This window comes from Micropterus salmoides, unplaced genomic scaffold (assembly GCF_014851395.1).
Source record: "Micropterus salmoides isolate LMB-PRFRI ecotype aquatic unplaced genomic scaffold, ASM1485139v1 Ms_hic_scaffold_7, whole genome shotgun sequence".
In the NCBI taxonomy this organism is placed as follows: Eukaryota; Metazoa; Chordata; class Actinopteri; order Centrarchiformes; family Centrarchidae; genus Micropterus; species Micropterus salmoides.
In genome coordinates this window covers 36,834,511-36,848,225 of record NW_024044459.1, presented here as the reverse complement: position 1 = coordinate 36,848,225, position 13,715 = coordinate 36,834,511, and the positions used below count along the sequence as shown (strand labels likewise).

At 43.9% G+C, this 13,715-nt stretch overlaps 2 protein-coding genes across 2 annotated transcripts in view; one reads left to right on the top strand and one right to left on the bottom strand.

The window, feature by feature from the left end:
• The window catches only part of LOC119891530 (scavenger receptor cysteine-rich type 1 protein M160-like), a 667,824-nt gene that overhangs the window by 14,899 nt on the left and 639,210 nt on the right, over window positions 1-13,715 (bottom strand). Inside the window, exons 5-7 of the mRNA XM_038703245.1 lie at window positions 8,036-8,323; window positions 7,073-7,396; window positions 6,695-6,979 (exon numbers count right to left, since the gene is read on the bottom strand). Of these exons, the coding sequence (XP_038559173.1) occupies window positions 6,695-6,979; window positions 7,073-7,396; window positions 8,036-8,323 (897 nt within the window). The remainder of the gene's footprint in view (window positions 1-6,694; window positions 6,980-7,072; window positions 7,397-8,035; window positions 8,324-13,715) is intronic.
• Window positions 1-13,715, top strand: part of LOC119891504 (scavenger receptor cysteine-rich type 1 protein M160-like) — a 1,270,577-nt gene that overhangs the window by 1,172,681 nt on the left and 84,181 nt on the right. The gene's annotated exons all lie outside the window — the stretch shown is intronic.

Below are 13,715 nucleotides of genomic sequence, written 5' to 3'. Positions count from 1 at the left end.
TACAAGCCAAACAGATTGTTTCTCTTAGCGCAACCGCTAACATCTAGGACACCGTGCTGTGGGACCCCTCTGCCCTTCCGAGGCTTTCCTCCTGCTTGACTCCGAAGCATCAGTCAACCTGGGCTGAAGTGGTGGTCCATGCAAGAGAGGCTCGGACAACGACTATGCAGCCCTGTCTGACGACACTCCGGTCCATCCAGCGGATGCACCTGCGGCTTCAAGTCTCCCTGATACAGATCTCTTTCGGTGGATAGTACCTGCCGACACTGTTGCATCTTCTCCACCGGCTACATCTCCCGCACTGGCGGCACAGCCGATCACTGCCAGTCTGCTGCTGGGCCTGATCGGCGGCCGTCATCCCGGTCAAAAACCTCCGCTTCCCGACATAGGATCCTGAAGGAGGCTGTGCTCAGACGCTCCGGAGGCCGTCTCTACCCTGCACCGTCGGGTAGCCCTTCTCTCAGGTATGTTACTGCTACTCCAACACAACACTCGGCAGCTCACACACTCCATCCTCAGTCCGCACGCAGTGTTGAAGCAGATTCTGCTCAGTCCTGCTCTGGAACCCCACAACCGGCATCTTCTCGTCCTCTTTTCTCCCCAACCACACTAATAATTGGTGACTCCATAACTAGACACATCAGTTTCTTTAACGCTACCACTCACTGCTTCCCCGGTGCCACCACAGCTGACATTTTAAAAAATCGCTCCCGTCCTCCATCACAAGAGTGATAGTCCATGTGGAAACAAATGACACAGCTCTTTAGCAGTCTGAGCTGACAAAATCCGATTTTAACTGTCTTTTTAACTTTTTAAAGCAGTGTGGAAAGTTTTTATCTCTGGTCCCATTCCCACAGTTGGTCGCGGTGCTGGCCGCTTCAGTAGACTCCTTGGCCTCCACGACTGGCTCCAGTCCGCCTGCAGGGCTCACGGTTTGTGTTATGTCGATAACTTTAATATTTCTGGCAAAGAATGTCTCTTTTTAAGACAGACGGACTTTACCCAAACAAACGGGGTTCAGAAATGTTAGCTGCTCACACACAGCATGTGGTGCGGTCCACACATGACTTACGTGAATGACTAATCATTCATGCAGCACACCTGGACACACCACCGCTCAATGAACAGATCTCTGCCTCCCTGCCACAAACAACTGTCTCCACCTGCTGGCATGTAAAGCCGTCTGCTCCCAGCGCTGTTCCAAAGACTTCTATTCCTGTCATCATCACGCATAGACCAGTAAACCGAAATGTGCACATCCCACACAGAAATATTAGTAATCTCTTAAGGATTAGGACAACTGCACCAACTCCAGCACCCAGAACAAACTCATTTAAAACCGAGGGTCAGTGGTCGTGGTGGTGGGCTAGTGAGCGTGTATAGGAAATATTTAAAATGTCATCAAGTACGCTGTGATGAATTTAACTCCTTTGAAGTTCTCACTCTTCAACTTGGAGGGCTGCAACCTATCATATTTGTTATAATTTATCGCCCCCCAAAACTGCCTGGAGGATTTTTATCAGAACTTCCTGAATTTTTATATATCTGGTTTTAAATTATGACAGAATTGTTCTTTGTGGCGATTTTAATATTCATGTTGATGACCCCACCAATGTTAATGCAACTGACTTTTTAAATATGGCCACTTCTTTTAACAACAACATGTCAAACGGCAAACACATAACCGTGGTCATACACTGGACTTGGTTTTTACCCTGGGTGTCAGCATCTGTGGAATTAGTGGACATGACCATATCTGACCACAGATGTATTGTCTCACCAAGCTCCGTGTGTTCTCGCATCTTTAATGAACAAAGTGTTTCAAAGTTTTGCGCATTCTTTCAGAGCCAAAGCAAACACCTGTCCGATTCCAACACCAACAATCTGGTCGATCACTTCAATCATATCTGCTTGTCGTCACTAAATATTACTGCTCCTCTAAAGGTTAGGCCTACGTCTAAAGCTAGTAAGCAACTCTGGATAAATGACAGCATTCGCAGCCTAAAAAGGGAATGCAGGAAAGCAGAGCGCAGATGGAAAAAATCCAGTCTCCAAGTCCATTACCTCAGTCTGAAGGATTTATTAATTAACTACAATAACATGGTTAAGGATGCGAGAACACACTATTTTTCTGAACTCATTACTACACATAAACACAATCCCAGGTTTCTGTTTAAGACTGTGGATCAACTGGTAAACCCAACCCCTCCTTGTGCCTCAGCTGGAAGTAATGATGACTGTGAATTGTTTTTATCTTATTTTACCAATAAGGTGGTGTCAATCAGAGCCTCTATTACCCCCACGGCCTCTTACTCAGAGGTCCATCACCAGCAACAAGAGGGTTTTAACCAGTTTTATCCCATCGACTTGTCTGAGCTTTTAAGAGATGCTAATTAGCAGAGTTTCAGGAGCTGGACCACACATCAAGCACGTCAACGCCAGCATTTCCATAAATACCCATGCGCCCTAAGTCCTCCCCTTCGCCTTGTATCCTGCATGGCTGCGCAGATGAACCAAGACCAAGCAACATCGCGTCGAGCATGCTACGTTAACATCCAATACAAGCTACTTCCATCCACTGTCCGCACATCGCCATCCCCATCAGACGCTGAATTATTCCGACGGACTCGCGACATCTTCCATATTCACATCAGCAGACCCAGCAACAGAAGCCAAATTCTCTCCTCCGTCTGCACGCTTCAGGCCCCGCTTTCTACAATCCTAAACTCGGCAGGGAGCGGGTGAGTCCAGCCTTAACGCCATCCGCCTTCCACGGTCCACTTTCCTCAATAATCAGAAACATTGCACCCGAAGAATCCCCTGCCTCTCATCAAACAACTGAACACACAGTGTTTCCACGCGCCAGCGAGGTCCCGGGTCACACAGTCTTCACGAACAATCAAGACACGAACTATAGCCACTCTTCAGAAAACGGTTATAAATGTAACAACTCCAATTTAGAGAACCGACAACACAGTAAACTTTTCAAGCTATCATGTCAGCGTGCCATGCATCCAGTTCCGTCAACACCAGCTACTTTCCGGGTGACATATCACCCACGCCATGACGTCAGCGCCACTGTTAAAGGGACAGTTCACCTATTATCTTCATCTCAAGATAGCAAAGAAGTCGGTACCAAAGCAAAACAGGACGTCAACCAACACCAGAATTCCAAGGCCTCCACCTCTCATCGGGGCTGATCGCACCAGCAGCCTACATCACATAGGACAACCACATCGAGTCGTCAGCACCCCATTATCCAGCTCCCGGAGCTTCAGTTATCCAGCACTGAGATATACCAGCACCCCAGCCGTTTACATCTAACAACCACAGCAGCACCGAGATGCTAGCGCCCAAAGTGGTAAAACAGTCATCGTCTAGCTACGTCAGTCTTGAGCAAACAGTCGTTTTTAAGCAAAGTCGTTTCAAGTAAAGAGTCATTACCTAGCTAAGTCGTTATCTAACCACGTCGTTTCAAGCAAACAGCCATTATCACGCTAAGTTGCTTCGAGCAAACAGCTGTCATCGCATTAAGTTGCTTCGAGCAAACAGCTGTCATCGCATTAAGTTGCTTTGAGCAAACAGTCGTTTCGAGCCATAGTCATTTCATGCCATAGTTGTGTCGAGCTAACAATCATCTTGAGCCAACAGTCATTTCCTAGCTTAGCCATTTTCCAACTAAGTCATTCCAAGCAGTCATCTTCTAGCTAATTTGGTTTGAGCTATAGTCGTTTTCAAGTAAACATTAATTTCTTCTTAAGTCTTTCAAGCTAACAGTCATTTCCTAGCTTTCGAGCAAAACTAGTTTTGAGCTGATCATTTCGAGCTAACATTCTTCTCCAGATAACAATAGTTTTGAGCTAACAGCATTTCTAGTGAACAATCGTTCCAAGCTAACATCCAGCTAACAGTCATTTCCATTCATCTAAACAATGTCGTTCAGAGCCAGTGTTGTCTCAATGGATAGTTGTTTCGTTCGAACAGCCGTTTCAAAGCAAAGTCATTCCAAACAAACCACAATTTAAACTATTTGAACGAACGATCGTTTTAAAATTAAAGGGCTCTGGCAACGGGATGCAGCTCACTCCCAGTCATCACTAATCTGACTGCGTCAGTCAGTTCGTTACATAGAACCATCCAATTTGGTTTTGGGTTAGCTTAGTCGGGTCATTAGGCACCAGGATGCAAAAAACCCTCGCAGCCCACAACCATCAATCTCTGCAGGTCGCTCCAGTCTGGGATTCTGGCACCGGGATGCCAGGATCTCCAGCATCTCATCTTACCAGTCCAGCAACTACAGCTAGAAGCTCCGGCACTGGCACCCAGCGTTCCTCCACAGCCCTGACAGAACCAAATTATTTCCATTTCTAATTTTGGTCTTTCCTCTTAACCCATTACGCCGCCATGAGCTAATCCTAATTCTTTCATCTCCTGTTGTTCATCTCCATTTCCTGTTCTTCAGCTCACTAGTTTACTCAAACACATTGTAAACTACATGATATCTTGTTCTTCCTATCGCCAACTGCCAACTAAAAGATCCCTCGAAGGGCACATCTACCCGAAAGGGAACTCACTCCGAAAAGTTGCGTCCACCTTCTCCATACACTAAACGATTATATGGCCATTATTCTAGATTCGGTCCCCAAGTCAGAGGCACAGGTTACCAGAACATCCACACCGCTCCCAAGCAACATCTTGCTTCAGTGGTGTGATCAGGGCCCACTCGACTATGCAACCCTAACATGGCCCCAAGCAGTTCCCGGTCTCATTCTAACCCATTGCTGCCGCTCCAAGCTCTCTGGTTTCTACAACCTCCGGGTTCCAAGGTCTGCATAGAAACAGCAGGTCTTCCCAAGACCCTCGATTTCTAGGATTCACTCTTGACACAGTCGAGTCGATTTCACAATTTAATCTGGATTGAAAGCCCATGCAATCAGCATTCGATCCCCTATTCCTCCTCGCTTTGGCTCAAGCTTTGTCAACAGGACCAGTTCAACTTTTCACAAACAACCGGGACACCCCAAGATACCAATTGTACACCGCCGCCACATATTCTGCAGGTTTTTGGGGGTTCTAGAAAGAAGACTAATTGCAGGAAAATGGCCCCGAAACTCCACTACCAACAGCACAGCCCTCTCTCGGGTTACAGGCTTGCTTCGAAGAACTCAGCCGATGTCACAACAAGCACAACCTCCCCGTCATTCAATCTCGTCACCACTTCTCATTTCACCAAAACGCACAGTGGCAACAAAACACACTCCACTGAAGTCCATCTTAGCGGAAGTACTGGCTTCTTTCCCGATTTTATTTGACTTTATTTTATCCCTTTTATTTTATTCTGTTTTACTTATTTTATATTTTATCTTAAACGTGTATTTTAGTCTTTTCAATGTTTTCTTGCTTTTATCTGTGTATTGTTTTTGTATTATTGTCTTTGGGTTATTATTGTTTTTACACTTGTTAAAGCACTTTGTAACTTGCTTTTGAAAAGCGCTCTACAAATAATAATAATAATAATTATTATTATTTATTTGTTTCTGCTGGGGTTTCCCAAAGCAGTTTCTCAGCAGTGCCGTCCCAAGTACTTAGTGCAATCTTACAATACACAGTACATACGATTTCCACATACTCGGGACACACTGAATGAAACAAACCTCCATTGCGTTTGCTCCTGTTGTCATCTACGCAATAATTCTTAATAGATCACCCATAACAAGTACTAAAATTGCACAGTGTGCAATGTTTTACAATGCACACGCAATTTAGTACTCTTTATTTGGGTTGTTAGTAAATCGGGCCCTTAATGTTCTCAGAAGATCTGTAACCCAGAATAAAAACCTGTTTAGAAAATGCTCCAACAACTCTAACAGGGATAGGGGCTGGACTCTCCCTTCAGGCTGGTTGGTGGTTGGCCCAAGGGACTCCTGAAGCAACAGACATGTATGTTTCATATCGACATATATATATCTTGGTGCATTCAGCAGCTGATTTATTGAGGCAGCAGAGTGTCTCTGGCAGTCATGAAGGAGTCAGATGAGCTTCTAGATTGAGTGTGTGACAATCTGGTCCAACACGTTTTCACTCTCAAGCTGTCACATATGGACGCATAGTCAAGGCCACTTGGCGTCAGTTTGTCACACACTGTGGAGCCCCTTACTGTGCTGTCATACCAAACTGAAGCGAGCATTGGGGGCAGTGCGATTACATGCAAAGTCACAGCAAAGACGTGGAGAGACACCATTTCCTGTCCGGCGGTGCTTAGCACACGTTGGCAGTGACGCCAAGGCATTCGTGCAAGTCAAACTTTTTCAACTCAAGCAAGTACAGTCGTTTTACCAGAAAACGTTGACATATCTTGACTCGTGCTTCTCAGCAGTGAGCTGCCCCGTGTTTCTGACTTCCACGGTTGTTGTTAGGTGTTAGTAACACTGTCATACTACTTTTCAACCTAACCAAACTGCGACATTTCACAACATTAACCATGTGTTTTATTTTGAAAGTAACCGGACATTGCATATTTGTTGGTGCAAACCTCACCGCAGAGCCCTACACATCCAGAAAAATTCAGGGGTAACCAGGGAGTTAAAAGCCATTGACCAAGGGTCTATATGTGATGAGCTGGGAGTGAGAATGTGTTGCCTGGAGACATTACTGTCAAAGATGATGTCATAAATGATGTCACTGATGGGCTTACCTGAGCAGGTGAAATTCAGGATGGAGGAAGAGGAACCTGATTCTACACACTCCCTCAGAGCAGATCCAGACAGAACGCAGTCAGACCTGATCCTCCACACAGGCCTGTCTGAGGACTCCTCTTTCTGTCCTACAGAAACAGCAGAGCCACAGTCCAGCTCTCTACAGGCAACAGCTGCTGTCTTCAGGGTCCAGCCAGAGTAACCCACTGGTCTCCAGACTCCCTGATGTTTCAGCTCCAGTGTTCCTGCACAGCGACTGGCTCCTCCCACCAACCTGACAGGCTCTGAACAGAAACCAAAGAGTCATCAGTAAAACAAGAAAGTGAGTTTCATCAGAACAGAAATGAACCAAATCAAAGCTGCAGCTCCTCTTCTACCTGAGCAGGTGAGTCCAACAGCTTTTCCAGGTGAGCAGGTGTTTCTAGCTGAGCCTGAGCTTCTACAGTCCAGGAGAGCAGACTCATGGCCTCCACACTGGAACTCTTTGGTCCACATCGGAGCCTCCACTTCTCCATAGAGCGCCCCCTGGAGGCCTGAAGGAGCCCCACAGCCGAGCTCCCTACAGACCACCTCTGCATCCTGCTGGTCAAAGTCAGCTTCACACACTGAGGACCACCTCTGGTTAGACTGGTTAGACTGGTTAGACTTCACCTCCAGTCTGCCTGAGCACAGACTAGTCCCGTCCAGCAGCCTGACAGAGTCTGGAGAGATAATAGAAGATGAAATAGAGATAAAGACACCAGACACAAAATAAAAACATGTCATGAAACAACAATTGAGTGATTCAAAGTGGACTCAGCACAACTCCAACATCAGTTCATCATTAACAACAGAACACATCTTTCTAACAGCACAGACTGCAGCAGGTTCACCAGCACATTAACATTTAATACTCTGTTACACTTGTTCTCCACGTCTGAACACTTTCAACATGTTTCCAAACAACAGCTCAACATCATCATCTGCAGATTTCTCTGCTCTGTTCCTTCTGCTCAAGTACTCCACAATCTCCACAAAAACCAGAAACTTGATTTTACCAATTACCCGTATGAAACTAAACTGAATGTTTAAGATATGTGGTTGTGTAAGTTATGCAAGTAAAATTGTTATTTTAACCCAAACCATGGTGTTGTTTTAAACCTAGTCACATTTTGAAATTAACCAGACGTTGCATATTTATTGTTGCTAACCTAACCACTGAGCCTTACACATCCAGAAACGCTCAGGGGTAACCAGGGAGTTAAAAGCCATTGATCAAGGGTCTATATGTGATGAGCTGGGAGTGAGAATGGGTTACCTGGAGACATTACTGTCAAAGATGATCTCACTGATGGGCTTACCTGAGCAGGTGAGATCCAGGATGGAGAAAGAGGAACCTGATGTTACACACTCCCTTAGAGCAGATCCAGACTGAACACAATGAGACCTGATCCACCACACAGGTCTGACTGAGGACTCCTGTCTGTGTTCTACAGAAACAGCAGAGCCACAGTCCAGCTTTCTACAGACAACAGCTGCTGCCTTCAGGGTCCAGCTTGAGTAACCAACTGGTCTCCAGTCTCCCTGATGTTTCACCTCCAGTGTTCCTGCACAGCAACTGGCTCCTCCCACCAACCTGACATCAGGCTCTGAACAGAAACCAGTGAGTCATCAGTAAAGAAGTGAATTCAAGAGACTAAACTAAAACGTGGCTGCTGATTCTGCTTCTATGATTCTTTCTGTCTTTACCTGTTGAGGTGTGTTGTCCTTCAGCCTGGAATCCTGTGATTGGAGCACAGCCGTGGACAGAAAAAACACATTTTACCAGTTTACTGTAGGTGAGATGAACATGTGGATACACAGAACAGCAGCCAGCAGACTGGTTGATATAGAGTTAAAGGAAAAGCTCAGCATCCAGTGAAGTATGCTCGCTCTTCTCCACTTCATCAGGATCTAATTCGCTAAGTCAAGCGGTGAGAGCTGCACAAACAGGTCAATAACTGCAGATGCTTGAATCTGCTGCTATGAGACGAAAATGCTGCACAAATGACAAGTTCCTCATGCTCTCACTTTCACACCTCATCTTCTCTGGACCCCTGCCAAATCTGACCAGTGATGACATCATTCCGCCGCTGGTTGTCGAGGTGGTGTCCAGCAAACGATGTGGGCTTTGTAGATCACTGGCAGACTTTCTGAGGAAGACCTGGTCTGATTAATATTGATTTATTTGGTCTTACTGAAACCTGGCTGGGTGATGGAGAATATGTTAGCCTAAATGAATCCACCCCTCCCAGTCATATTAATACTCACATTCCTCGAGGCACAGGCCGAGGAGGTGGAGTTGCAGCTATTTTCGACTCTAGCCTACTAATCAGCTCTAAACCTAAACTAAACTATAACTCATTTGAAAGTCTTGTTCTTAGTCTTTCACACCCAAGTTGGAAATCACTGCAACCAGTTCTCTTCGTTATAGTGTACCGAGCACCTGGTCCGTACTCTGAATTCATATCTGAATTTGCAGAGTTTTTGTGAACTTTAGTCCTTAAAACGGACAAAGTTATTATTGTAGGGGATTTTAATATTCATGTGGACGTTGAGAATGACAGCTTCACTAACGCCTTTATCTCTCTGTTAGATTCCATTGGCTTCTCTCAGAGTGTTCAAGAACCGACTCACTGTTTTAACCACACCCTCAACCTTGTTCTGGTATATGGTATTGAAATTGAACATTTAATAGTGCACCTTTGGTGTGAGAAACCCGGGTTCAATTCCCCACTGTGACACGTCCACCAATGCGTCCCTGAGCAAGACACTTAACCCCTAGTTGTTCCAGATGTGTGCGACCTCTGACATAAATAGCAATTGTAAGTCGCTTTGGATAAAAGCGTCAGCTAAATGTAAATGTTGTGATGTTCCCACAAAATCTCTTTATCTGACCACTATTTGGTAACCTTCCAGTTTCTATTGCTGAACTACAAGCCATTAGGTAAACATTTACTAGACGTCTATCTGATAGTGCTGTAGCTAAATTTAAGGATGTGATTCAATCAGCTTTTTATTCATAATCATGTCTCAATTTAATTTAGGACTCCTATAACTTCAGTCCCTCCCAAGTTGATCATCTTGTTGATAGTGCTGCAGGCTCACTGCGAATGACACTCGACTCTGTAGCCACTCTAAAAAACAAGATAATAAAACAAAGACGGTTAGCTCCATGGTATAATCCTGAAACTCGCAAATTAAAGCAAATATCGCAGAAACTTGAAAGGTAATGGCGTTCTACAAATCTGGAAATTTCTCATTTAATTTGGCAAGATAGTCTTAAAACTTTTAGGATATAGGAAATTATAACTAATAGAAACAAAATCCACCAAGACTTATCTCTAAACTCAGGAACCTTAGAAACGACGGTAAAACCTGACATACAGACGTGTTTGTACCCTTCCGTGAAAGAAAGAAAAACCCACAATGGTCACAAAGAAAATTATAGACAAGCATGTTAAAGGTAAAAGCTGTAAGACCATCTCCAAGCAGCTTGATGTTCCTGTGACTACAGTTGCACATATTATTCAGAAGTTTAAAGGTCCACAGGGCTGTAGCCAACCTCCCTGGACATGGCCGCAAGAGGAAAATGAATTACTAATCAAAGAGACAGATAACACGAATGGTAACCAAAGAGCCCAGAACAACTTCCACAGACATTAGAGGTCAACTCCAAGGTCAAGGTACATCTGTCATGGGCAGCTGAGTGCAGAAGCAGAGAACTGAGTTGTGGACCCAAATATAGACTGTAGGCAAGGTGTTTGCAGTAAAAATAAAGATTTATTAAATCAAAAACTCAGCAGCCTTACGCTGGGAGCACAGCGGTGAATGTTCAAACAAAACATAATGCTAAGGGAAGAATCCAAGAACAGGTACAGTCCAAAAAACACAGGGACAGGCCCGAACACTCAGCACAGACAAGGACATCACAAACACTGAACACAACTGAGGACAATATAATGTATACACAGGAAAACGAGCAGGCAGGGAAGCACAGCTGAAACACATCAGGTAATCAACAACAGGAACAAAGAAGAAGAAGACAAGAACACCAGGCACTGAAAAATAAAACTAAATATAAAACAGGAAGTTAAGTACTCGGGAACAGATCTACCAAAGTTAAACACAAAACATGGAAAGACTGCAAAATCAGGGCATGGACAGAGACCGGACCAGACAGGACTACACTAAAACATGGAGACATAAGACTAAGGACTAAGACACAGACCAAAATAACAAAACATAGTACATAGACCGGGAAAAACACTAAACATGAACTAAAGCACAGGACTAAGAACTAAGATAAGAGACAAGACAGATACTAAGAAACTTTAACATGCGAATGCACAAAAGACCAGCTTAAGCTTCAAAACCCCAAACATGACACGATCAAATCAAGCTTACAGAACACAGAACACAAAACCAAACCTATGAAAACAGACCAAACAGGAAAAAACAATTACACACAACCAAATCCTCACAACATCAGTGTCAGATCACACCACCCGTCGCTGTTACAAAATCAGTTAGGACCAGTGGGAGCAGTGGGGGTTCAGATTTTGGTAGCAGCCTTTGTAGCGCTGTGTTTGATGTTTTGCTTTTGTACGGTGTTATTGACTTTTGCGAAAGCTATGATATTGAGATGGGTTGGAGTGGTAATGCCTGGGGAGAACACTCAGATGCCTTTGTTAACTATGGCTGATTTAGATGGAGGTGATGAAGTGGAACCAGATGAAGTAATGATGGAAAGATATCCATTTTAATGTTACTTTGAGGTTTTAATTTTCATGTGTTATTTTGCAACAGATACTGGTTGGTGTTTTCTTTTCTTCCAGAGTATATGGGGATGTACAGATGGGGATTCAGATACTCAAACAAGGACAATATGAAAGAACTCTGGACAAGGACTGTGTGGAAACGTCTGGATTGCATCGACACTGCTGGGGAGCTGCAGTGGAATACCTTCCTATGTTTGCTTTGATATAGATATGAATACGTATTTGAATGAATAATACTTAATTAACTATCATATTCTTTTTTCTTTTTCTTGATGTTTAGGGATATAGGGTCTAGGCAGGGAAAGGTCCGTTGGAGGGTCCGATGGGTTGACCAGCCTGAATTCGGACATTGTTTTGATTTGTTTCATTTCCTGAGGTTTTCACATGTATTGGCTAAACCATATCTCTGCATAGACTGATAAAGATGTCTTTTATTAATCAAACTGGAGTACCATGCGTGGCCGCCTAAGGCAGAGGGGCCATGAGAAAATTTTCCTGTCTAGATTGTCTTGGAGGGCATTTTGGAATGAAGGCTGCCGGACGGGTTTTTCGTTCTCACACTCCATAAAGTTGATATGTTGTTAAAATAATACTATCAGAAGCATGTGTTGGAGAAATTGTTATCTTTTTGTCTCGTAGGGGGGAATATGTGGTATCCAGTATTTGTGCATTTGACGCATAACAGTTCAAAATAGCACTATAGCAGCAGGACAGAGGGTCAGTGACCTCTTAAGGGGAGAGCAGTGATTGGTGGTTATGTAGGGACTGAACCCTTCTATAGAATTTGACCTCTAACCCCTTGTTGTGTTACCTCAAAATAGCACTGTACCCTTCTATGGGTTGGAGCTTTATTTTGCAGACTCAAACCCCTCTATCGTACCTAACAGACACCTAAACATGTCCTATATAAGCTGTGTTTGATGTACAGAGAGACAGAGTGGCCATCGGGCTGGGTCTCTCTCCAAGCTGCTGCAGAGCTTGTAATTGATGCTGAACTCCTTGATTTAATAAACTTTTATGATCAAGAACAGTGTCAAGCGGATTTCTTCTCAACACATCATCGCAGCATTATCGTTCGGACACCACAGAGCCAAAGTGGACTTAATGGAAGATGACCGAGAAGGACACCGCTGTTGAAATCATAAAAAAGCGAGACTGGAGTTTGCCAAAAATGCATACTGACAAAGCTTCTGGGAGAATGTCCTTTGGACAGAAGAGACAAAACTGGAGCTGTTAGGCAAGTCACTTCAGCTCTATGTTCGCAGACGCAAAAATTAATAATGATTAATGATATCACAGCAAAGGCAGCAAATGCAGGATGTTTATTTAGTGTGACTACAAGGTTAGCATTAGTGCCATCAGCCCTGAAATAAGATCTTATCACTCAGGATATGAAATGAGTGTTTTTCCTGTTTTGTGAATGTTTCCATTCAGCCAACTTTGCAGGAACACATTAAAAAAAACCCAGGAATTTCCCCTTTTTTATTTTCACTTTAACAATCTGACACTATGTTTTAAAGATTCTTTAGACTCTCTGGGACAATCTAGTCCAGATCTGACAGCTCAAGCAGAGTGGTTTTTAACTGGACCTGGTCTGATGTGGGTTAGCCAACATTTTAAAAAAAGGTGCACAGATGATCGGTCGCTCAGCAACGTAAGTTCAGTTTCCCTTAACTTTCCCCTTCACCGCCGAACCAGAAGCTGACTTCAGCACCAGCACAGTGATCAGAGTCCTACCTGAGCTCCACAGCAGCAGCAGCAGCAAGAGGTGATCCATGTCCAGGTAGCCCGTCTCTCTGCCGTCCTCCTGCTCTCTGCTCTCAGTGTATCTGCCTACAGGAAGAGGTGGAGGTTCACTGCAGCTGCATGTTTCACCAGTGGGTCAGTTTTCATACTGTCCAGCAGCAGAGGCTTCAGAGTCTTGAGGAGGTTTTTGGAAAAACCCCAAAATAAAAAAGATAAAAAACAAAAGTAAGAATAATAATAAAAAAGAAAAAATAATGGATTGATTTATCTATCTATCACTCTGATAATTAATAAAGATGACTGATAATATCTGATATGTTGGGTCAGAGCAGCAGATTAATGATACTCAGCCTTTAGAGAGAGAGAGAGATTTTCTTTAACTTTTTATAAACAACTTTACTAACAATATTTCAACAAGCCATTTAAAAAAAGTAAAATACAAAAATAATAAGTCCTCAAAGAAAGAGCATATTAC